This window comes from Sphaerodactylus townsendi, linkage group LG05, assembly GCF_021028975.2.
Source record: "Sphaerodactylus townsendi isolate TG3544 linkage group LG05, MPM_Stown_v2.3, whole genome shotgun sequence".
Taxonomy (NCBI): domain Eukaryota; kingdom Metazoa; phylum Chordata; class Lepidosauria; order Squamata; family Sphaerodactylidae; genus Sphaerodactylus; species Sphaerodactylus townsendi.
In genome coordinates this window covers 110940886-110965370 of record NC_059429.1, presented here as the reverse complement: position 1 = coordinate 110965370, position 24485 = coordinate 110940886, and the positions used below count along the sequence as shown (strand labels likewise).

The 24485-nt window shown below is 44.5% G+C and overlaps 2 protein-coding genes across 2 annotated transcripts in view; one reads left to right on the top strand and one right to left on the bottom strand.

Annotated features, from left to right (window-relative positions):
* The window catches only part of ADA (adenosine deaminase), a 43012-nt gene extending 30101 nt beyond the window's left edge, over nucleotides 1-12911 (bottom strand). Inside the window, exons 1-2 of the mRNA XM_048497117.1 lie at nucleotides 12804-12911; nucleotides 3393-3454 (exon numbers count right to left, since the gene is read on the bottom strand). Coding sequence (XP_048353074.1) covers nucleotides 3393-3454; nucleotides 12804-12839 — 98 coding nt within the window. The 5' untranslated portion in view covers nucleotides 12840-12911. The remainder of the gene's footprint in view (nucleotides 1-3392; nucleotides 3455-12803) is intronic.
* CCN5 (cellular communication network factor 5) overlaps nucleotides 1-24485 on the top strand; it is a 136468-nt gene that overhangs the window by 35629 nt on the left and 76354 nt on the right. The gene's annotated exons all lie outside the window — the stretch shown is intronic.

Here is a 24485-nt window from a genome sequence, read left to right as displayed (position 1 = left end):
GCAGAACAGACACACAGTCCTAGGATATAAGCAGTGTTGAGGGGATAGGTTTGGAATAGTGGAGGAATTGGGGGAATTCTTAGGGGTAATACTGTACCAGACCCTAACAGGGCTTCGGGGCCATGAAGCAGAGGCCAGCAACCTGCACTGGGCTCCAAGGAGGCGGGGTAGAAAGCAGGTGGCACACAACACAATGGAACTCCAGGGCAGGCTCAGAAGTACTGGGCAGAACAGTGTGGCCAGACCAGCAGTCCAGACACACTGAATGCTGAGGGTTGAGTGAGGGCCTTTTTTATAGGGGAGATCTATATTTTATAGGGCCCTCTAGCCATGCTGAGCTTAATCTCCTGGGACAAAGGAGATTTCCTGTACTCCGGAGGGAAGACAAAGGAGGGTGCAAGAGTTAAGTATTGAATATTTAATGGCAGAAGAAGGAATCAGGTTAGTATTGTGTTTGGCAGGAACCTTCTTGATAGGATTACATTAGCATGTTTGCATTCCTATTGTCTCCCTGGAGTACCCTATCCAGGGCTGAAGATGGGAGCAACTCTTTCCTGGCTACAAGCACTGTTTATCTGTCAATCCCTTTATGGAGAGAGAGGCAGGCTATGTGCACGACAGATTCTGGGGAAGGGTATTTTGTCCTTGTGGGTAATTCAGGCCATGCAGGAACGGGCTACCCATCTTGTTACTACATGCCAGACAACCCAAAGATTGGTGAGGTGGGAAGAAAACATGCCCCCCCCCCAACACACACCATGGGTCAATCTGGTAACAGAACAGCTTACCAGCTCTTTCTTACAGGCCCTGATAAACAGTATTATATCCTGTAGGGTCCAGGTCTCACTCAGCAGAATACACACACTCACTGGGTTTAAAAAAAGCAAGGAAATGTGCAAGTGCTAATAGAACAAAGAACATATGTACACACAAGTAGTAGTTGGTTTTCTCATTAAATGGTGGATTTTATAGTGGAATTTGGATTTTCTGCTGTCTGATTGCATCATAATTAACTAGGAATTATATATTCCATGGAGCATAGTGTTACTTAGGGAGCAAATCTATGCAGATCTATGCAGAAGTAAGTTCTATTTTATCAAATGTGGCTTATTTCCAGGAAAGTTTTCTCAGGATTGCGGCCACACACATAGGATAGCAGCTTAAGTCACTCAGGATATTTGAAAACAATCAAGGGCTACAAGGCTAAGTGAAAGACCTTTCATTTCCTGGATTTCATAATAACCTATCTGCCTGCCTGGTGTTTCTAGCCCTTTCCTTCAATTCATTATTAATTCCCTTGCATCTTAAAAATATTGCCTGTCTAAACAGTAATATCTCAGTTTTGGCTTCAAAATATCCTTTTCTAAATACACTGCAGTAGAAATTCTTAACAGTGTCCTTATATGACATCTGTTTTCATTTGCACAGAAAGAGTTTTTGTTAGCAAATCCACATCAGTTTGCAACATGGCTTCTGACCAGAGGTGGGATCCAGCAGGTTCTCACCAGTTCCCGAGAGTGGGTTAGTAATTATTCGTGTGTGTCGAGAGGGGGTTACTAATTGGGTCTGCTTTTCCGTTAGAAATTCCATTAGGTCCAAAAATCATAAAGTCCTGTTGTTTCCTATGTGGCTGGTTAGCGAAGTTAAAAAATGGGATAATTTTCCCTGTTGGGCTGTTTTAAAAACATGTTTTAAAAATATGGTAAAGTTCCTTGTTTAAGGAAAGTATCCTTCTTTTGATTTCTAGAAACAAAATTAAGTATTTGAAAGTATAAAGTATTTGACAGGAAGTCAATTAGAGGAGAAGTAGTTGTTTCTGTTGGCAGTAGACAATAGGACTTGCTATAATGAGTTTAAATTATGGACAGAAAGATACCAGCTGGAAATTAGGAACTTTTTTTTACAGTAAGAGTTTTTTACAGTAACAGAGAAATTATTAATGCCCCGCCCATGGAATGCCCGGCCACGCCCCCGTCGTGCCCCGCCCATCCCCATTGGCGCTACGCCACTGTTTGAATCCCACCACCATGGGAACCTGTTACTAAAATTTTTGGATCCCACCACTGCTTCTGATACAACCTGCACTCCCAGTAGGGCCCCTTTTAGCTCAATGCTGTCCAGCAGTTTTCTACAATAACAAGAGCCAATTCATATTTCCATTAGTTAATATACTAATAGCCTCCTACTTTTATTCACACTGGATAAAACATGTGTAATATTGAGTGAAATTTTTGCTATTGGGGTCAGGCTCCCCAATCATTTGTCACTCTGAATAGAATAGAATAGAATAGAATAGAATCTTTATTGGCCAAGTGTGATTGGACACACAAGGAATTTGTCTCCGGTGCATATGCTCTCAGTGTACATAAAAGAAAAATACATTTGTCAAGAATCATAAGGTACAGCACTTAATGATTGTCATATAGAGTCCTAGTAAAGCAATCAGGAAACAATCAATGAAGTAATTAAAACATACAAAATGTAAAATCATAAAAAATAAAGAATGAAATGTCAGCACTGGAGCTATAGTCATACAGTCCATAATTAGGGAGGGAGATGGAGTAAATAGGGCCAAGTGATGAAAAAAAAAGAGTAGTGCAGTAATTATATAATAAATATACATAATAAATAGTTTGACATTATCGAGGGAATTATTTGTTTAACAAGTGATGGCATTGAGGGAAAAAAAAAAGAAACTGTTCTTATGTCCTAGTTGTCTTAGGTGTGCAGTGCTCATGTAAGCTTGACGTTTAGAGGGTAAGAGTTGAAACAGTTTATGTCCAGGATGCGAGGGGTCAGTAAATATTTTCACAGCCCTTTTTTTGACCCGTGCAGTATACAGGTCCTCAATGGAAGGCAGGTTAGCAGCAATTGTTTTTTCTGCAGTTCTGATTATTCTCTGAAGTCTGTGTCGATCTTGTTGGGTTGCAGGTTTCCGTGGCTTGGATTTGCAGTGGCTCTCCAGGGTCTCAGGTTGAGGTCTTGACATCCAGTTATCTGATTCTCACTGGAGATGTTGAGAACTGAACCTGGGATTTTCTGTGGGCTGAACAGAAGCCCTCCCTCCCCTGAGCACCTCCTGATTGTTCAGCTGAGGGTGTTGCTGAACACAAGGATGGGAGAGGAGCCAGAAACCCTGTCACCACTGTAACTTTACAACATGCAATTTAGTTCCTTTTGCTAGTTCTGTAACCATTGGGAAGACTTTAAATTTAGTAAGATTTTTTTTAGAGCAACACAATATAGATCACAAAAAAAGTTGGATCACAACTTAAGACATTGAATTTGCTTATTCTAAAACTATAAGTGTTGGGCCATTTTGCAGAGCTGTGAATAAATGGTTTTATTATTTTAAAAAATAGAGAAACACAACCAAACCTAATACCACTTACTTGCCAAAGTGTAAAATAGTTTCAGGTTTAATGGCTCCATCCAGATGGACATGCAGTTCTACCTGCAAAAAGTGGAAAGAACAGAAAAACAGATATTAAAGTTATTGCAATACAGGGGCGAAAAAGCACAATAACTAAAAGATTACTGCATGGGCTTTTTATCTTTCTAGGTACTACCACTCTTGTTTCGATTGTGAGGATGAGAGAGGTAGTCAAAATATTTATTGTTTTAAATGCTCCTACACTTCAGTGGTGCTAAGGGGAATGTTTAGCCACCAAAACACTGACATAAATCTTTAAAAGTCAGCGTAGTAGGTGTACAGGACGGGTGAAATGAATTATTTAATATCTTATCAAGTTCCACAGACTAGTCACAATAGCAATGATATGAAACTGGAGCTGGGGTGGAGGGAGGAGTAAATAAATTGTATTTTGACTGTGATAAATGGCTACATTTGTTCTGGGAAAATGCAGCATATCCATAGCAAAACTGCAACCCTGAAGAAAAACACCTGGATTCCCTGCGGCAAACTAATACTGAACTAATAGTATCAATACTAATAGTATTAATACTAAAACTAAAACTGCCTTATACTGAACGAGATCACTGGTCTATCAGGATTGCATGCTCTGAGTGGCAGCAGTTCTACAGGGTCTCAGGTAGAGGTCTTTCACATCATCTGCTATTTTTTTTAATAATAAAGATGCCAGGGATTGAACCCAAGAACCTCCCCAAATTAGTAACTGTTACAGATCTACTGCACTCTGAACTGAATACACTACTGGGTCATTGTACTGCGCATTAAATAAATAACTGACTTGGTTTCTCTACCAGCATGAATAAATGGCCTCACAATAAACTCCTGAAATCTGTTGGGAAGGCATGCTTATTTCTGAGATCACTAGAGTTACAAACTAGTTGCTAAATTCTATCTGAAGCCCATACTCAAGCCAGATGGATTTGGCAGCTCTGATGGAACAGGGCTGCGAGAGAAGGTTTTGTGGGTGGAGAAAGTGAGACTGCAATGGGAAAAGAAATAGGAAGAAAATCTGACAAGTTTATATATCGTTCTAGCACTGTTCAAGGACTGTGCAGCAGCAACTCAGGATTCACCCTCATGGTTTGATGCCCGGAGGTGTTTGTAGTAGGTATAAAAGAACTTGTAGTTGTTCCTGTTTACTATACATGGAGCCTTAAACTAAGCATTCCTCAACATCTGCAAAAATGCCCATACTATTCTGTGCAAAAGTGACTTCAAGTGTACACTTTACATCAGACATTATACCACTTGTAAACTTATTAGCCAACAGCGCCTGCTTTCTACTAATTTATTTACAAAACACATTTATATCTTACCTTATTTATTTGTGTACCTACTTCCTACCCATCACCAAAGTCCCCAGGAAGGATACAACCATAAAACACCACAAAACAATCTTACAACAGAACTCAAGGCACCTCATAATGCAGCAAGTTGCAAGGACAGAAAAACATAACAGTTCATTAACAAAGTAAAAATGCACAGCTTAAAGAATACGGTCTAAAACTTCCAAAAATTTTATCTACCACCAAAACCCCTCTGAAGTTGAACTATCTTGCATGGCATACCTTGCTAGCATGGTGTAGTGGTTAAGAGCTGGTGGATTCTAATCTGGAGAACCGGGTTTGATTCCCCACTCCTCCACCGTGTGGCAGAGGCTTATCTGGTGAACCAGATGTGTTTCTGCACTCCTACATTCCAGCAGGGTGACCTTGGATGAGTCACAGTTCTTCGGAACTCTAAGCCCCACCTACCTCACATACTGTGTCTGTGGTGTGAAGAGAAAGGGAAAGGAGCTTGTAAGCCACCTTGAGTCTCCTTACAGGACAGAAAGGTGGGGTATAAATCCAAACTCCTCTTCTTCTTCTAAACACAGCCAAGGAAGGCATTCTCACCCATTCGGGTAGGCAGTTCAAAAAGGTGTGATTCTACCACAGGGAAAGCCCAGGACCTAGTTATAGAAAGCTATGACCCAGCTAGCCGTGTTATACAAATTCTTAAGGATGTGAGGTCCGAGATGATTAATTTATTCTTATTTCTTCAAGGGGAGAGTGAGCACTCTCACCTCTCGTTATATAGTTTTCCTAGACGAAAAGTAAAGTCATGGAAGCAATATGGCTGATTTATGTGTAGCAGCCCACACAAGGAAAAAAGTAACCTCCATCTGATTCCTAGTGCTCGTAAGAGTTAATTTACTTTTTTTGTGTTTGTGTCTGTCGCACCTGAAAGTATTCGTTCTGAACAGTGACGTCTTTCTGTACGGAACAGAAGCATTTGCTTATCATGGATGTCCTAGCAACCTTGGCTAGTAGAGACAAATCAATTTTATCTGTCCCTTTCACTGTAGCATATTCAATCCTAGAAGACAAACAGAAGCTTCCCTGACTGAAAATTAAAACTGAAATTGTATAAATCTATGCTAGGAAACAATTTAAACTGTTCCAGTTAAAGAGTCGGGGTTTATAGAATCAATCATAACCTGAACATTCTCCCTGCTCACCAACTTAAGGAGAACAGAACCTGTCCTTTAAAGGAGAGAGCTTATAAGTGATCTTTGCCAGGTTATACACTCCAACCAAGTACACCCACTGAGTCAAAAATTCTTATTCCAGGCTTCCAGGCTTGGACTGATATAATTCACATGGAGATGGGCCTGAATGGCTCTCCCAAAACCACTGCAGAAACTGCTCAACAGCAGTAAGGATCCCACGTGACAGGTTTCTTTGTATTTTCACTACCTTGGTTCCCAAGCACCTGCCAACCCCTCCCTAAACCACACCAGTTCTTCATGGCTCTAATTAACGATGACCCACTCATTGTGTAAATCCAAAAGCTAAAAAACATTATTATGAGGCTACCGTTGACACAGGGCAACAGAGATCTGGTTTTATAAACCAGCGCCGAGCCACAGATTAATAACTTACATGCTTTACATAAAAACAGCAGAGAATGGGGAGCTCTGATCCTGAAAGTCCTGGTGTGAACAGAGACTGCAAACTAACATCTCTAGCTGACGTAGCTCAGTCAACCCAGACGGTATCAGAACAAAACAGATGTTTCCTTCTCAGTCTGTGATGTCAATTGAACAACTTTCAATAGTCAAGCAAGGCACAAGAATGCTTGGTAAGATACAGCCAGTGAATTAGTCTAATTAACTGCACATATATTTTACTGTCAAATATCAATTTAGAAATGTATATTTATTCTCAATTTCATTAATCAAGCATTTTATCAAAACTCTCCTTTGAATTCTAGACAAATTCTTACAGTATGTTATTTTCTAAAAGAGAAAAAAATGAAATTATTTTCTTTACATGTAAACATTCTTCTATACCCTATATTTCTCATGGTAGTATAGATGCATATCTCAAATATTACAACAGCACAACAGTTTCCAGGTTTCCTTCAATATGTTGATTGGCCCTTGGTTGGTTTTCCATAAAACTGAGTGGAACAGCTGAACAATCAAATTTTGAAGCATCCTGCCTATTAGGCCAGGCTAAAATATAGGCTTTTAAGGCAGAAGATGCTGTCAAAAGAAAATACAATAGCTTTTAATTAGGGTAGCTAAACTGAACCTCCATTTTCAGAAGCCGCATACCACTGAATATCAGATACTAGGGATAACAAGAGGGGAGCGAGCCCTTTACCTTCAGTCTCTGCTTGTGGGTTTAAAAGAGGCACCTGACAGGCTGTTGCAAGACACAGGAACTAATAGAACTTTGACATGATTCAACTAGGACTTCTCTTATGGCCTAGTGACCCAGGCTCATGTTGTGGTGACCCCCAACCCTAACATTTATCCATTTTACACATGGAGAACACTGATGCAGAGAGTCTTAGGCAACCCCTGTGAAAGGGTCATTCGGCCCCCAAAGGGGTCCCGACCCCCAGGTTGAGAACCACTGAGCTAGACAATATGACTGACATGCTGCGTTACAGTTGAATGACTGGACTCACAGTCAGGTGTACGCTGTGGGAACTCACCTTTGGTGCTGCAGGGGAAAGAGTGAAGGTGCTCTTGATTTTCCTCCCAAATCACTTTCACCAATAGAAAAGGTGGGGGAGGGAAGAGTTCACCCATTTTCTCTGGCACTATAGAAAATAACGAAAAGCTCCTCTGCTCTTTCCACTGGCAAAAGTGAGGGAAGCAGGATTTCTTCCTCCCTCGCAGCCCTGCCTTGCAATGCTGTTTTAAAGTGAGTTCCCCCGATGTACGTCTGACTGCAAATCCAGTCGCATCCTGTGATCCAACATGACAGGCATATCGCATAGTTATGCTTTCAACATTCAGTATCTCTGCCTCTGTCTCAATGGTCATACCCATGTTCAGGAAACCCTGGCAGAGTCCTTTGTTCTGTGAACAAAGCCTGTGAACAAAAACTAGAGACCACCTCATCTACTTACACTCTAGAGAAAGCCTTAACAGTTAAATTGGCATAAAGTTCATATGTGTGCAGTGCAGATGAACGCCATCTCTATCAGGAAAAGAACAAAGGCTACAATTTTCTGAGCTGCAATAAGTGCCACTTACCGGCATGATACATATTCTGAGTAAACATGCACAAGATCAGCAGCATGTCACTCTGCTGTCATCGAGCAGGAAGTGCATTAATCATATTTTTCTTCTTTTCCTGTGTTCTGGAGCCACTGTTCTTATTTGATCCCCCCCCCCCTGATTTCACTTGTTCTATTGTAATGCTTTAATAATTTGTGATCAATTGCTTTTATTGGGCTATTTATGATATGTAAATGCTGCTGGTCTTGATTACCAGTAGCGCATTTCATTAGACTTCAGTAAATGTTACTGTTTAACTGTACTGTCAATTATACTCCCTTTATTCTTAACACTGGAAGCAGAATTTGAGGCATTACCAAAAGACTGTTAACAGAAATTGATCTGCATGCTAGATGAAAGGTTGGGTAAAATGTGTTATTTGGAATACTATTACAATGCTGGTAGAGGTAGCAGTACATTATATTGGTTATTTGCAACAAAGAATTTGATCTTTTCCCCCTGAGATTTTTTTCTTCAATTTAATTAGAAGGGTAAAAAGATAAAATCTTGGGGCCCAAGATTTTCAGTTGAAGATCATATGGCATCCCTTAAGAAGTTTAGGGTTGTTCCCTAGTTTCATATATTTGGTACAAACATATTAACTGTTAGACAAATTCTCCTTAAGGACAGCATACATATTAGCTAGGTTCCAAATGATGCCATTGTTAACAGTTGGGAGATTGTAAATTCCCATACTAGTCTTTCTTCCATTACTGTAGTAATAGAGTTGAAGATTTTCCTACTGGTGATGATCACGAGGATAAGCATCTCCCACACATATTGATGAATACCAGATATTGTTCTACCTTTCAAAACAGGTTTTTTTTAATTTTCTCATTGTAAAATCAATGTAGCGTGTTCGGCGGGCTTCATTTGGCTTTAGCAAACTTTGTGATGAATGTTTTTACGGTCATGTTGTAAGTAGTACAGTAGAGATTTAACATTCTTTGCTTTAAAATTAGCAACTGGTTTAAATGTAGCTTAACACTTCGGCAATATTATATGTAATTGCAGACAGTACCAAAGGCTAATTATTCCCAGTGACATCTAATATCAAACATGTAATGGATAAGATTACTAGCACCACCTCTGTGAAAGAATTAAGCAATGCATGACACAGATTTACGTAGATTTTAAAATCCTGTGCAGTAAATCATAAAAGTTACCTTTAACCTTTCTGCATTCCATATTTTTGCTGGTCAGCATTATGTAGTTAACTTCCTCCCGTCATTTAGAAACTCAGACTACCAGGATGTGTGCTCATTATACTTATTGTTTATGATGACCTGGTTCCATTTCTCCTGCTGCTGCTTCCTCAAGCTCTCAAAAAGTTCAAAAGGTCTGTTATAAACTGACAGCTTCTCTAGTGCAAAACGTATTCCATTCACATATCAGACAAAGAAAGTCACATGTACAGCACACTTCCACTGGGGCATGGAAAAGGCTTGAAATGAATGTGTTTGGCAGGATCTGTTAACGCCCACACAAGGGAGTTCTGCAGTTTTAACATACCCCACCCCTATTACAAAAGATGACTTTGTGCTGTCCTCACACACACAACTATGTAGACATGGGTATCATGAACAGCAGAATATTTGTTCAGTTCCTATTACTGCATTACTACGGCCTCAAAAACTACGACACATTTGCCTGGCCTGAATTTGATTTGTCTTGGCCAAGAGTTATTGAGAAGAGCACCATCTAGAATAAAAAGTAGGGCTGGATCTAGGGGGCAGGTGCCCAGGGCAGTTGGAAGAGAAGGCACAGTGGCAAGAGGTGGGAGAGGTTCAATAGCCTGGAAGAGGTGGCTTGTTCTGCAGCATGAGTCCATTCCTCCGATTAGGCTGGAGTTAGTAAATGGAACAGGCTCAACTGTCTGGAAGATGGTTTGTTTTGCAATGGGCCTGACCCCTGATAAGACTGCTGGTAGGAAGTGAATGAGGCTTAATTGCACAGGTTCTGCCTGCAGTGATTAGTGGTGGCGAACCTTTGGCACTCCAGATGTTATGGACTACAAAAATTGTAATCCATAACATCTGGAGTGCCAAAGGTTCACCACCACGGTAAGGAGATAGGGGAGGCGCACTGCCCAGCAGAGATGTCTTGTTCTGCAGCGTGCACACCTCATTGCCCCAATTAGGCTGCTGCTAGTAGGTAGGGGAGCAAGGGAGAGGGAGACTCCAGGCCTTAGAGGACAGTTGCAGCCCTTGGTAAGGCTGAAATTGCAGCTGTAAGTCAAGCAAGACTGTGGCAAGTGAAGAGGAGGGGGAGCTAAAAGTTCCTGAGATGTTCAAAGGTACATTCAATGCAATGGGAGAAATAAACCCCAGGTAACCTTCTTTGGTCTCGCCAATCTCCCTCCTTCCCTCCACCCTTCCATGTGCAAAGACCTTCCAATTCACTTCTCATTTTCCCACTTTCAAGGACTAGCACTGACAGTGGCCATGGTAGGTTTTGGGCATACGAGACTAGGTTGTGATGGCTTAGGAGGGTGTGCTCTAAATACTCACAGTGGGAGAGAAATTTTGGCAGTTGGTGACCATTACCAGTTTAGGATGCCTGATGTACTCCCCTTCCCCAGCCACCTGCCTTATGCTGAGGTGTTGCAAGTCTTAGACAAGCCTGAAGTTGAATGGGGTGGAGGACAGGCTCTTCCCCCCACCCCCCGCACTTTAAAACTGGGAGCTATGTTGTGCTTGGCTTTGCCAAAGGCCACAAATAGACCTGCTCCCTCATCTGATAGGCTAGGCCTTCCTCAAAGAGCCTGTTTTTACACCCTGAGAAATGGGGGGACAAGAATGGAGGGCCTGCTCACATGCATTATGTGCCATCAAGCCGCTTCTGACTTATGAACAATAACCTCCAAACTGTCCTCTTGAAAACAGCCTTGCTCAAGTCATGCAAACTGAGGGACATGGCTTCCTTTATTGTCAATTCATCTCATGGTGGGTCTTCCTGTTCTTCTACTGTCTTCAACATTTCCTAGTATTATTGTCTTTTCCAGAAAGTCTTTTCCATTGACTAATGTACTGTAGCTTCACTTTAGTCATTTTAGCTTCTAGCAGCATAATGATCAGATAAACCTTTTCTTGGACTGTACTTTATCAGGCTGCGAAACAGCATGAAGTGTGTTTGGTGTTTTCCATGTAAAAATAATTTGTGTTGTACTTTTTTTAAATGTCTGGATATGGGGAGGCTGAAAAACTTTCTCCCTGGGTTGGGTTGTTATGTGTTCAGAGGGGCTAAGGGAATATTCAAACATTACAAATAGATAAAATAATGTAAAAGCGTAATTATTCATTAACAGTTCCTAGAGGTGAACCTAACTTATTCTATCGTTTTAAAGAGTTGTTTATTATATGCCCCCCTTCAAAAAAAACCAGATTCCCGCCTGATAAAAACATCTTAATAAAGAAAAGTTAATTTTTATAGTATTTTTTTAGTATCAAATAGCAGCTTGTGGCAAGTATCTCATAGGACTGCTATAGTGAGGAAAAAATGGAGAAGAGTAGAATAATGTTGTAAGCTGCTTGGGTTAGTATAAACACCTATATGAATAATTTAGCATATGAGTAGGACAGGGCGTTACTGGCTGTTTAACTGCAGGTAATTATATAACAATTATCTTAATTAACAATCCTTTAAATAAAGTCAGCCTGATAAATATCCTGTTGAGGTTTCTCCATAATGAATGTGACTGCATGCATAGGAGCAGGTAGGAACATTAGAAGGAAAATAATTTTTAGAAGGGCTGAAAAGTGGATAGGGAGCAACTGAGAGTTTCTCCACATATTACAATATTTCTTTGTGGTAAGCACACCTGTGTACGGAATGATGTGACATTTTTCTTACACTTATGCATACTAGGAAACCACAATTGGCGTGCAGCTTTCAAGGCCACCACAAACAAAACCCGTAAACCACAAGCACCATCTACACATGAAGGCTAAATGCAGTTTCCTACACAGGAATTCTATTAGATGTGAGCCCTCCTGCAGAGAGAAAATGGGAAAGAACGGGTTAGAGAAAAAGCTTTGAACAGAAGCAATGACAAGATGCTGGAAACAAAAGGATAGCCAGGAAAGCAGAAATGCCAGAAGAATTTGTAAGAGGCTGCAAGAGTCAAGAGAACCGTGGGTGAGGGGCACCAGTCTGAATTGCCTGGAAGATGCTGAGACAAGAAAGGGAGGATGATGAATAAATAGGGGGATAAATAAATAAAGAGGATGGTGAATAAAGGGGGCGGGGGGAGCTTTAACAGAAGTCCAGCGCAGGCAGGGTCAGGTTTACTATTGAGAGTATCTTGGGATGCCAATAAAGGGCCACTATTTTTTACCAATTGGTGCTGGGCTGGCGGGGAGGGATTTGGGTTTCCTGCCCCAGAGACCAACCATATTTTCTTCTTGGGCAGGGGCGACTGAGAAATCACGCGGGAAAAGACGACGTCGGGGAGAAGCTCAGTTTTGGGGCAGAATAATTTCCCCAAAAGGGAAGCTCGGGGTTTCGTGGGAGCACAAGAGAGCGCCTCAGACCCCCCCCCCCCCCCCCGTCAACAAAAATGTAATGAAAAGCAATAAAGACTAGTGCATGAGGCTGAAAGCCATTATACATAGCTGGAGGTCTGCTTCCTGATCCCCAATGAATAGGAAGCTTATTTTGAGATAATTACCACTCCAAACTATAATAATAGGTTATTCCTATATTCTCATCCGGAATGTACACAAAACCAAAAGAAGGAGATAAATACCAGGTTCCAGCCATTTCTTTTCTGGTAGGCATGTTTGCATATATTTCTACAAAGTTGCTGCTCACCTTGGGCTTGTCGAAAACAGGCGGTCCACGCTCCATGCTGCCTCCTGGACTTCTCTCAGCGGTTCTCCCAGCCCGGCCAGCCTGCACTTTTCGCGGCCTCCTGAGCCCGCCCTCTCCTGGCCCCCCCCCGCAGGGCCGGCTCCGCCCCGCCGCCTGCTCCGGACCGGCCCGCCTGGGGAAGATGACAGACTGCAAGGGCGGTTGAACCGCCGCCCGTCTCCGTTCTTTCCGGCCCGCGTTCCTTCCCCGCCAAGGCACGAAGCGCGACCACACCTGAGGGCTTCGGGAATCTACGTGAGGGAGTTTCCTTCTCTCCCTCTGGCTCTTCGTCTGTGGGCAGGGTGGGTCGTTTCCAAAGGATTGTGCATTTTGAGCCTGGGCTCACCTGTTGGGTGGACTTCAGTGGAGATACTGCCTCTGAGAATGTGCAGAGTTCCTCTGAGGCCCCTTCCGCAAATGCAGAATAATGCATTTTGAATCCACTTTCAATGCACTTTGCAGCTGGATTTTACTGTGCAGAATAGCAAAATCCACTTGCAAACAATTGTGAAAATGGATTGAAAGTGCATTATTTGTGCCGCATTTTTATGGCCCCCTGTGGCAGAACAGCACAGTGCTCCCAGTTCTCATTTGACTCTTCAGAAGACAGTGTCCTTGTGGCATAGCTACAGCCAGCTTAAAATCATTCAAAAATCTGGAAGAGGCATCTAGGAAAAAAGCTTTGACTTCCAAGCAGTACCTTTCCTTGCCAGTTGGGTCATAAGATGTGGGTCCTGGGATAGATGTTCAGCCCCTTCATGGGCTCAGCTGGGGTCCCCAGAACAGATTGTGGCTTTGCATTTGAAGTATGCATTACTATCTAATCCCCTCCCCCCCCACCACCATTAGTAGGTGAAGAGCCCAAAACTGCATAATTGTACCACTGCTCCATTTGTGGTTTTGCAAGGAGATGTAGAAGAAGAAGAAGAAGAAGAAGAGTTGGATTTATTTCCCCCCTTTCTCTCCTGTAAAAAGACTCAGAGGGGCTTAGCCTGTACACTCCCACACATGCCAGCTGGGTGACCTTGGGCTAGTCACAGTTCTTCTGAGCTCTCTCAGCCCCACCCACCTCACAGGGTGTTTGTTGTGAGGGGGGAAGGGCAAGGAGATTGTAAGCCCCTTTGAGTCTCCTACAGGAGAGAAAGCGGGGATATAAATCCAAACTCTTCTTCTTCTTCTTACAATCTCCTTTCCCTCCCCCCCCAACCACCCTGTGACGTAGGTGGGGCTGAGAGAGCTCAGAAGAACTGTGACTAGTAGCCCAAGGTCACCCAGCTGGCATGTGTCGGAGTGCACAGGCTAATCTGAATTCCCCAGATAAGTCTCCACAGCTCAAGCTGCAGAGCAGGGAATCAAACCTGGTTCCTCCAGATTAGAGTACACCTGACTTGCTCTTAACCACTACGCCACTGCTGCTCCCCACTCAATTGTTTCAATTGAGCTAAGGATTTCTGGCAGTTGTGGGTTTTCTAGGCTATGTGGCTGTAGTCTGGTAGTTTTTGGCTCCTAATGTTTCCATATGCCAGCCATAGATGTGGGCAAAACATTAGGAGCCAAAAACTACCAGACCATAGCTGCATACTCCGTAACAGGCAGTTTATCCTGTCCATGAACCCTTTTGACAATGCAGGAAGGATTTCTGCTTATAGTTTGCATTGCAGCCCATGTGTACATTAGCATGGAAGATAATGAGCCATTAACACTAATTAAAATTAACACATTAACACATTAAAACATTTGGCCCTGGCAAATATCTGCCCCAGTTGCCTATTGATGCTGGCCATGTCGCTGCATAACCCTGTGCAACACCACAAGAAACGCAGTGCTTTTACATCCAAGAAGTATAACGCCAGTTAAGAGTTTGATAATTTCATTCGTCATAAGGCACTATAAGACTTATTGTGGCTGCATCAGAATTAACACTGCTACTCTTTTGCAGTTCTACTGAAACATCTCTCATTCTTCAGAAAAGAAGCAGTAAGATTGGATGGGTTTTGCACCTGATGTGAGAATGAAGTAACCTTTGTGATTCCTTGCTCCGTACTGTTTGGTTTGTGGTGCAGCAGTATTACACACGCCACACTGAAGCCACACTCCTCAGGCTCAACTTCCTTTGTGTATTACACATTTTCTACACAGAAGCCACTTTCGCGTAAAAGTGTGTGATATTAGCTTGCAAATGATAAAGATCCCAATTTAATTGTTGGGCTGACAAGGCAAAAAGCTCTCCTGTTCAATGTTGTACAGGCTCAGCGTCTCTTACAAACTGTGCTGCCGTGTATAGCTTTTGCAAAGTAGCCACACGTCCTTAGCTTGTCAGCAAAGCAGCTGCAAAGGCTATGGATCTCTAGGGTGCAAACTGAGCAAGCTGAGCTTTGTACAGCTAGCAGCAGCCTGGTTTAAATTAAATGACGTGTAAAGGCCAGGAGAATCCAACAGCCCAGGACAGCGGCATGATTAAATTCACCCAATTCCTGAACCATGTGAGGGTGTCAGGGTTCCTGTGCATGACAACTGAATGACAGGAAGCTCTTCTTCATGGCACCCATTTAGGGTTAACTGGTACCTAAAAATTGAAGGGTAGCAGTATTTTTAGTGGTTAGTTTAGACTAGATATCTGGAAGACCCAGGTTCGAATCTCCACTCTGCTGTGGGAACTCCTTGAGACAGTCACTGTCTCTCAACCTACTATGCCTCATGGGATTACTATGAAGAAAAAAAATGGAAGGAGCAGAGAAATATGTTGTAAGCATCTTTGGGTCTTCATTTGGGAGAAGTTGAGTATAACTATCTAAATAAACAACATAGGAAAGTTAAAAATGAACTCAGAAACTGTATGTTGCTGACATAGTTTCCAAATTTAGTTTTCCAGTTCTGTAATCGTAAGAAAAAGCCCATAACTCGTCCACATGTCATAAAATTTTATGAGAAGGAAGATGGTACTAACAGCACTCTACAAACATGTAATCTCTCAAATTACTAGCTGAACTGGTTTGAGGTAGTCTCTATACCAACACATGGAGCATTTGTGTACAGTGCATTCAGTAGCACAAAAAGCAGTAGCAATAGTGAAGTTTCCAGCCAACAATGTAAACTTCAGTTCACCTGTAAAGGATTCAATGGTGTTGATGGTGAAGTAACCTTGAGTGCATTCCACAGCCCGGGCGATGGGCCAGATGCATCGGCGGAGACTTAATCTTTGCGCGGGAGATGAAGACTCCGTTCCCATGGGGGAAACAGGAAGGGGATGGGGGGGTGAATGGTGTTTATAGCCTGTGTGGCTGGTGAGGAAGTGCCATTCCTGCCACTCGTGTACCAGGCTTTCCTAAGATGTAATGTAATAAATGGACTTTTACTCCCAAGAGCCTTTTATTTCTGCTTCTATGGAATTCCTTACATTGTGGCAGGAATCCTAATTCATCTATATTATCCTGTGCAGTGGACCTCTTGTCTTCGCGATGGAAGGTTGAATGTTACTTTCTGCGGAAGTCGCGGTAACCCCAAAGAGGGCTCCGACCTTTCCCTTCTGGATCTGGAGGAACCCGGCAGGGCTTGAGCCTGCTGAAATTCGCTGGTGGCTCTTTCCGTCCTGCATTAATCAGCACGGAGTCTTCCTTTACCTCACGTTGGAGCGAGGGGCGTGGCAGCGACCATGGGGACTTCCATGGAGTGCGTTGGGCGCTAATCTATGGATCGGCGGCCACTGTGGGTCGGATCTCTACCGTTTTAGGTGGATTACACAAACCTCAGATGCAACCTGTCATGGAGGAGGCGGGCTTGACCACCTTTCATCGCGACAACCCAGGAATCCATTGAGCGATTCCTGGACTACGTATTTTGGTGATGCTCCCAAAAGGAGCCACCGTGGCACTGCACTAGGGCCCGTCCAAGGACACCGGGACTAAACCTGGAATTGGGAGGGTATCCGTGCAGCACCCCATCGGACCCCCTAATCCGGGCCAGCGGACGCACCAGAGATTTTCGAGGAGCCACCCGGTGGCTTCTGGCGGCTTCTACGATTGTCTCGATGTCTAAGCTTCCAGGCGGCGAAGAGTCGAAGAAAGCCTGCATTCCCAGCGGACGGTTTCCTCTCCCATCGAGAGGACTGGGATGTGAGAAGTGAAGGCGACTGCCGAGATGCCCAAGCGGCATGGAGATTGCGTGAAGCGCGCCAGCTATGGGGAGGAGAGCGGAGCACAATTGCAGCAGAGCGCGAAACCTGCAGAGGGACCCGGGAACAGCAGCAAAGAAGTCCAGCTTCGAGTTGGACCGTGCCAAGAGCGGCGCTCCAGCGACAATGGTGCCAGAATCTGTCAGTCCATGATAAAGTCCTGGAACATTTCCAGACTGGATTTACAACGGCAGCGGCGTTCAGGCTCTGCGCCTGCGCAAAGGTGAGCTCACTGAAGCCCTTAAAGCGGGACGAACTGGCTAAATTGGAGCGAGAAAAAAGCTGCTTTTATGCGCACCAGGATGCATTGACTGCGCCAAGGAGAGGGATCTGGCGCTGCGTTGGAGAGGAACTAAGGAGGCAGCAGACCAGGAAACCCAAAGTTGGAGTCTATGCTGTTGTTACTGATCATGCCCGGTGCCAGGGGCCACGTGCCTGGGTCCTGCCACCCAACCCGCCAGCGCCCGATTCCGCCCCCGTGCACAGCAGCTGCCTGCCCAACACCTGCTCAGCCAGCGCAGCCACCTCCCCAGCAGAGGCGCCAAGAGCCGTCGAGCGGAATTTCTCGGCCCCGATACCAGCCCGTTTTGATGGGACCCGCTTCCAAACTTCCCTACTTCATCTTGCAACTCAATGCCCACTTGGAGAGGAACTATGATGATTATATGCGGTCTGGCTGGCGAAAAATCACGGGGACAGCCCGGCTCCAGTCCTGGATGGGGAGCAACAACCCGACTGGTTAAGTGACTCTTTTGGATTTGCGGGATGAGGACTCTCGCACAGTGCCGCATTCCTCAAGCCTTAAGGCTTTCAAAGATCGAAGCGCCGGAGAATGGAAGCTATCCAGCACCATCAAAACCATCCAGCAAAGGCAACAGCCCGTTTGCAGAATTGCCCGTGAATTTGCGTCTGCGGCGGCTGCTCGACTTCCTCCCTGAAGTAGCCTGAGCGCGCCAATCTGAGGAGAATATCTCTCGGATGCTGTGGACTGACAAGCTTCGTGAAAGCTTGGTGTTTTTTAATTCGGGTTCCCTGCATTGCTATTGCAGGGTGGATCCAGTTGGGGTCCCCAGTGGCGTCTCGTTTGGAATCACGGCTTCGTCAAAGGAGGCAGCCCGCTTAAAACCACTACTGTGTCCACCAAAGTCAAGCCCAGCCGCCCCTACCGAAACCACCTCTGAGCGCCCTGCGCCCGACTGGAAGTTGTGTCTTTACTGCGGAGACCCGGAGTCATCTAGCTTGCGTAACTGTCCCAGAAGAGCAAAACCAACCCGCTCCAGCTCCGGCACTCCGTCTGCCAAACCACCACCCGCGCGGGTCAGGGCGCCTCCCACAGGCTACGTCTAAAGCTGATTTACCAAGGTGACCCAGGAGGGGAAGCAGCTGTTTTGCCTTTCTTCAGCCCCCCGGACATGGGCCCGACTCCCTGGCCCAGCGGTGGTGAAGGCAGCTCCCCATTACTGTTCAAGCATTTCTGGCCAACCCGCTAAACACGCACCGCATTATAGCCTGGGGCCCTTGTGGATTCGGCTGCTCCACTGCTTAATCGGACCCCAGGTGGCAGAGGAGCTAGAGTCTGGACGAATTCCCCTGGCTAAGCCCATACCATTCACCCAAATGGACGGCAGCCTCTGGGGAGCGAAGGACCCGGCCAGTACAAAAAACACAGCCGGTTCTCCTCCGTTCGTGAGCCATTGGGAAGAAATGGATTTTATTTTGGCGCCAGTGGCTTCAGAAACCTCTCCATAGTTTTGGGGCATGCCTTGGATTCCATTGTTACATAGAACCAAAGATTCATTTGGAAAAAAAAGAAACCCGGATCCACAGAATTCACTGGCCACCCTCCTGCGGTGAACACATGAATTGGGAGAAAACCCAGCGTCTCCTGACACACCCCCCTCCCTGGTTTCCTCACTGATTGCTCTCGATTCTATAGGCATCCCACCTGCATATCATGATCTAGCCAGAGTTTTTCAAGGAGACGGGAATCACGATCCAGTTGCCACCCACAGAGACACTGACTGTAAAATTGTCATACAACCAGGGCACAACTACCCAAAGGTAGAATCACATACATGAGTCCCAATGAGGAGAAGGAACTACCGTGCCTTCTTGGACAAGAACCTTGCTCGGCGAGGTTCTCATGCGGTGGACTACCAAACACACCTGCCTTTCTTTCCCGTTTTGTTTTGTCAAAAGAAAGATGGAGTCTTCTGGCTTTGCACAGGAATTATCGAGAGGTCAATGCGGTCTCCCTGTCCAATAAATATCCTTTGCCTTTGATCAAGGACCTTTAAGATGCACTTTCGGCAAAGGGCATTTTACCTAAATTGGACTTGAGAGCACTACAGGGGAGTCAGAAGAATTGCTGAAGGAGCTATGAACGCACCTGACTCGCGTTTAACACAAAGTTTGGACAGTTTGAATATTTAATAATGCCATTCGGGTTAAATTAGGGCCCCGGGCTTTTATGGCCAAGCATATCCAGCGAAGTTCTCCATGATTTACTGTACAAAGGGGTTATTTGTATATAACAGATGGCCGTTTTAATTTACTCACAAACCATAGAAGAGCATGGGAAATATTGGTTCGAGAGGTGGTAAGAAGCGGCTTAGCTTGACAACTCTCACTTTGCCAAAACTCAAATGCTGTTTTCATCAGACCTCCATTGACTATTTGGGTTACGGATCACCGCCCGAGGGGCTTAAAATGGATCCTGCTAAATTATTGATCCGGTCTCAATGGCCTGCCCCCACCAGCATAAAAGAACTCGATGCGTTTCTTGGTTTTGCTAATTTCTGCTATAAGTGACTTTATACCCCAATTAAGCTGAACTGACTCTCCCTCTCACAGACCTCTTCGCACTAAGGGTAAAATCCACTGTCCTTCAGCCGGGGCCCCTTTCCTGGTCTGAGGAATGTCAAACAGCCTTTCAACTTCATTAAAATCTGCGTTTACCACAGAACCTATCCTAAAAAACACCCTGACCCCAGATCTCCGTTTGGCCTTGGTTCCGTGGATGCCTCGGACAAAGCTTGCCAAGCAGCCCTGTTGCAGAAAAATAAAGATGGTGGGCTGGTGCCGGGTGCTTATTTGTCGAAAAAACGCTCTGGTGGCGAACTCAACTGGACTGTGGGAGACAAAGGGCTGCGACCATCAAGTAGCACTCTCCACTTGGCCACTGGCTGGAGAGACTAAAAGCACCCCTTTCAAGTTTAGTCCGGATCATAAAAACCTGGCAGCTCTTTCCACCCCCTCGAGATGTCATAAAAACAACCCGTTGGGCGATTTCTTTTCGTTTCTCTTTTACAGTCCATTTTTCCCTAGGAAAACCAACAAACTGGCTGGCGCTCCTGGCGCCTACCGGGGAGAGTGGAGCTGCCTTACGAGACATTCCACGCACTGTTCTTTCCCCTCCCAGTTGGGGGTTGGCTGTCACCCGATCTCAAGCGTGCTTCGCCACCCCATTCCCAGTCTCGTCTCTCCTTTCCTCTGCGGGAACTGGAGGCGGGGCTGCCGCAACCTCAGCGGCGAAGGGAGACTCCCAATTCGCGTTTGGAGAATATGGAGTTTGGCGGAGGAATGTTAGTGCGTGCCTCCCTCATAAGCAGGTTCTTGAAGCTTGCCACGATGCCCGTTCGGCTGGACATTTTGGCTTTTGAAAACTCTGCATTTAGCCCACGGCAGTTCTGGTGGTAGCGCCAATGTACATAAAGACGATGAGGCATACATTAAAGGCTGCTTTCGGTTTGTGCAGAAGCCAAAACCATCCGGAAGCCCATGGACTATTGAAACCTCTCGGTAGCCTCCGCCGGAAGTCATCTCCATGGATTTTTATTACAGATTTGCCGAAAGTCGTAGCCTTACCGGTTTTATGGGTGGTGGTAGACTTCTCCTAAGCAAGCCCATTTTATTCCGTGTGCTTCCATCCCCTCGGCTCCTAAGTTATTGCGTGTTTATTCAACATGTTTACCCGTCCCATTCGTACGTTAAGGTGGTCTCCGACCCGCTGACCCCCAATTCATCAAAGTTGCAGGCGTTTTGGGGTTGTTGGGGGCCGCCCGGTAATCGCCGCCCTACGTTCAAAGTGGCGAGGCGAGGAAGAGCGAGCACAGAACCCTAGAGCAGTATTTCGTTGTTACACAACTACCACCAAGACAATTGAGTGAAACATTCGTTCGCGAATGCGCCTACAACAATGCAATTGAAACCCCCCCTTTGAAGAAATTTGTGTCTAGTGCGGCTCCTTCCACGCCCGTTCACCCACAACGCTACCACGCAGCTTTGGACCCCAAGCAAATTTCAGCAGCAATGGATTTCATCCTAGCGAGGATGGAGTGGATCCAGACATGTACAACAAGCAAGAGACTCCCAAAAACTGCAAGCGGATAAACACGCTCGGATTTTCCTCTGCGTGTGGGCTCCTGGGTGTATTTATCTACAAAAAAATCTCCAGAGGCGTGCATAAATATTCAAACTTGGCGAGATTTGTGGGACCTTTTCAGATTACTAGAAGAGTGATTAATGATGTCGCTGCCGGCTTAGATTTGCTAACTCTCTTAGTAACATCCATCCTGTCTTCCATTCCAGCTTTAGCAAGGAGGCTCCAGCTTCCGATGCCTGTACGACCATGGAGGCCCCACCGACTATTATTGATGGCCACAAGCACTTCACGAAGGTGGCTATCCTGGACTCTGCGCTTTAATACGCTTGCAATATTTAGTCTCTTGGGTGGGATATTCCTCTGGGTATAATCAATGGGTTTATTCCGAAAATATTGAAGCCCCCACCCTTATTTCTGCTTTCCACCGCGCCTTTCCGCATAAACCTGGGGGGAAGGGGTCTTCTTTAGGGGAGGCAGAGTGTAAAGGATTCAATGGTGTTGATGGTGAAGTAACCTTGAGTGCATTCCACAGGGGTGAATGGTGTTATAACCTGTGCTTCTGGCGGGAAGTGCCATTCCTGCCACTGCGTGTACTTGAGCTTTCTAAGATGTCTTAATAAATGGACTTTTACTCCCAAAAGCCTTTTATTTCTGCTTCTATGGAATTCCTTACATCACCCCAGCAACTAATACTTGCACTAACTTTTCTCTGCTCTTCAGAGGGTAGGAATAAAATGATCAATACTCTGAGGTAATCAAAATTGTTAAAAAAATTTTTTTTTGAAAACTGTTGATTTCCCCCTCAGTTGTTTTATTAGCAAGTATTAAGGTGAGTGGTTTTTTTGCTGCTAATGTCAAGAATTAGCTAAGCTTTGCGATTCTGGGTTCTGATCTTTTTAGTACATGGAAGACATATGTAATAAGATTTCACATTAGCAAGGTTTTGCATTTAGGAGTGGTAAATTTTAGCTTCCATAGCGATTTCAGTGTCTGAAAACAATTCTGTTCTTCTTGTGTGTTATCTTTTGAAGTTTGAAAGACATACCAGAAATAATTTCTAGGGCCAGCTCCATTGTTTAGACAAATTAGTTGGTAGCCAATGCAGCAAAACTCAGGGGTGTGCATGCCCTACTGGAATCAGAGCATATATTTTGGCTGCTCTACAGTTTCAAGCATGACTGTCTCACCATACCAAAAGTCTGACCAAAAACCTAACTGGAATGGTTAGACTCTGGGGAAGATTCAGTTCGCATGGGAAGCTAATAAGTGTGGGAACATCTTTCGTATTGCTTCCACTGTGGCTGGTTCCCATAGACAAGCTTGAGGGCCAACCAACTCCTGACACTGGTGCCAGGAAAAATTCCCCAGATATGTAATTTAGTCTTTAAAAAACCCACCTTGGGTGAGGGGGGTGCACATGGATCAAGGCCAAGGCAATAGCACGCAGGGCTTTACTGTTCTACCCTATACATATTGTTTTTCCCAATTGAAACTGTTTCTCTAAGCATCTTTTAGCCCAAATAAAGCAGGAAGAAACAGAGCAATACTGATATAGCTGTCAGGTCTAGAAACAGTGCAGAGCCATTTTCAATCAGAGAAACAGTGCGGATGGGGGAAGAACACCTCCTTTTCCAGTACCAACATCCTGAGGCTGTGCACTGGCTACTTTTTTGGTGGCTAAATTATGGTTTTGTTTATCTGAGTATAGATCCTTATGCATTTTGTCATTGAGAGTTCATCTCTGACAGCATGACCACGTTTGAAGCAAGGTGACTTGATGAGCTTTACAAGTTTAGATGTAAGCAACTTCAACTTATATTTTACAATGCATTGGATATGCTAAGAGGGCTATGAATGTTCGTATATTTCCATCACAGCAAGGTGGCTATTTTCCTCAGTGCAGTGTTGGCTCCGGTTCTCACCATTGTTTTTTGTTTGGATTTTAGCGTTTTCCATTTCAGAGTTGGTGTCACTAAGCTCCAATGAGTTTGCAATAGCTCCCTTGGCTACCAAGCACACACACTACCAGGCTAAAAAAGTTCCGGATGCCTCAACAGGGAATCGTAACATTACATGGCTCTATTACAGTTGGGTCACTCTGCCCAGCAAACTGACCTGGCTCAGCCAGACAGTTGAAGAAAGAGATTCCTTCCCCCTTCCCCCCTCCGCCTAGACAATAAGACAATCAATAGGCAGAAATATGTCCTTGAACAACAGATCTTGTTTCACGCTGCCAAGAAACGGGCAAATGAAAGTTGATATACTCCTCATAAAACTGTATCACCTCAAATTTCACTTGGAAATATTTTTGTTGCCTTAAAAAAATTATCTACTTGAAAATCACATTAAACATAATGTTAATAAAGATAAATGTTAAATATTTATGCACTGAAGAGGAGATTGCTCCTCTGCTATTAATGTGTTCAGTAAGGCACATGGAGGAAATTCATGTGCATGTGAAGTCTAAGTGAGTACATTTACACAAGAATACTAGTATCATAGAATCTACACAGTAGATACAGCTGTAATTTATGTCTGTAAGGCTGTTTTCTTGAACAAAAATGAACATAAGGTGGCTTTGTACCTTATGCAGAAGCTAGGTGTTTGGGTTACTATCCCAAGAAGAATAGAACATAACAACTACGATGCCTCTTAAAACCATTCACAGGCCAATTACACTCAAGGTGTTTGCTGCATGGGTGGCAAGATTTCTTGTATGGACATATTTCTTCTAGGCTCACTTTCACTTTCCATTCTGTCCCAGCAAGCAAATCCATGATTTTAATTTTGCTTTGCTGCCAGAGCAGGACAGATTTCCCAGTGGACATAGCTTTGCCGTGGATCTCTTCCCTCCCACTGCAGCCCGCCCACCTAGTCTTACCCCCCCCACACACACACTCCCTCATGCTGCTTTGCACGCTTCCCCTCGCCCTCCTCCAAGTTGTCAACTGCTTGTTGCTTCTTGTCCTTCCATGTCATTTCTATTGCCCATGGCCTCCCTGCTCCTGCATATCTTTAGAACTTAAAAAACCTTAAATAACCGTATCAATAGATCGATAAATCAAAACGAACACTAAAAAATGTAAAA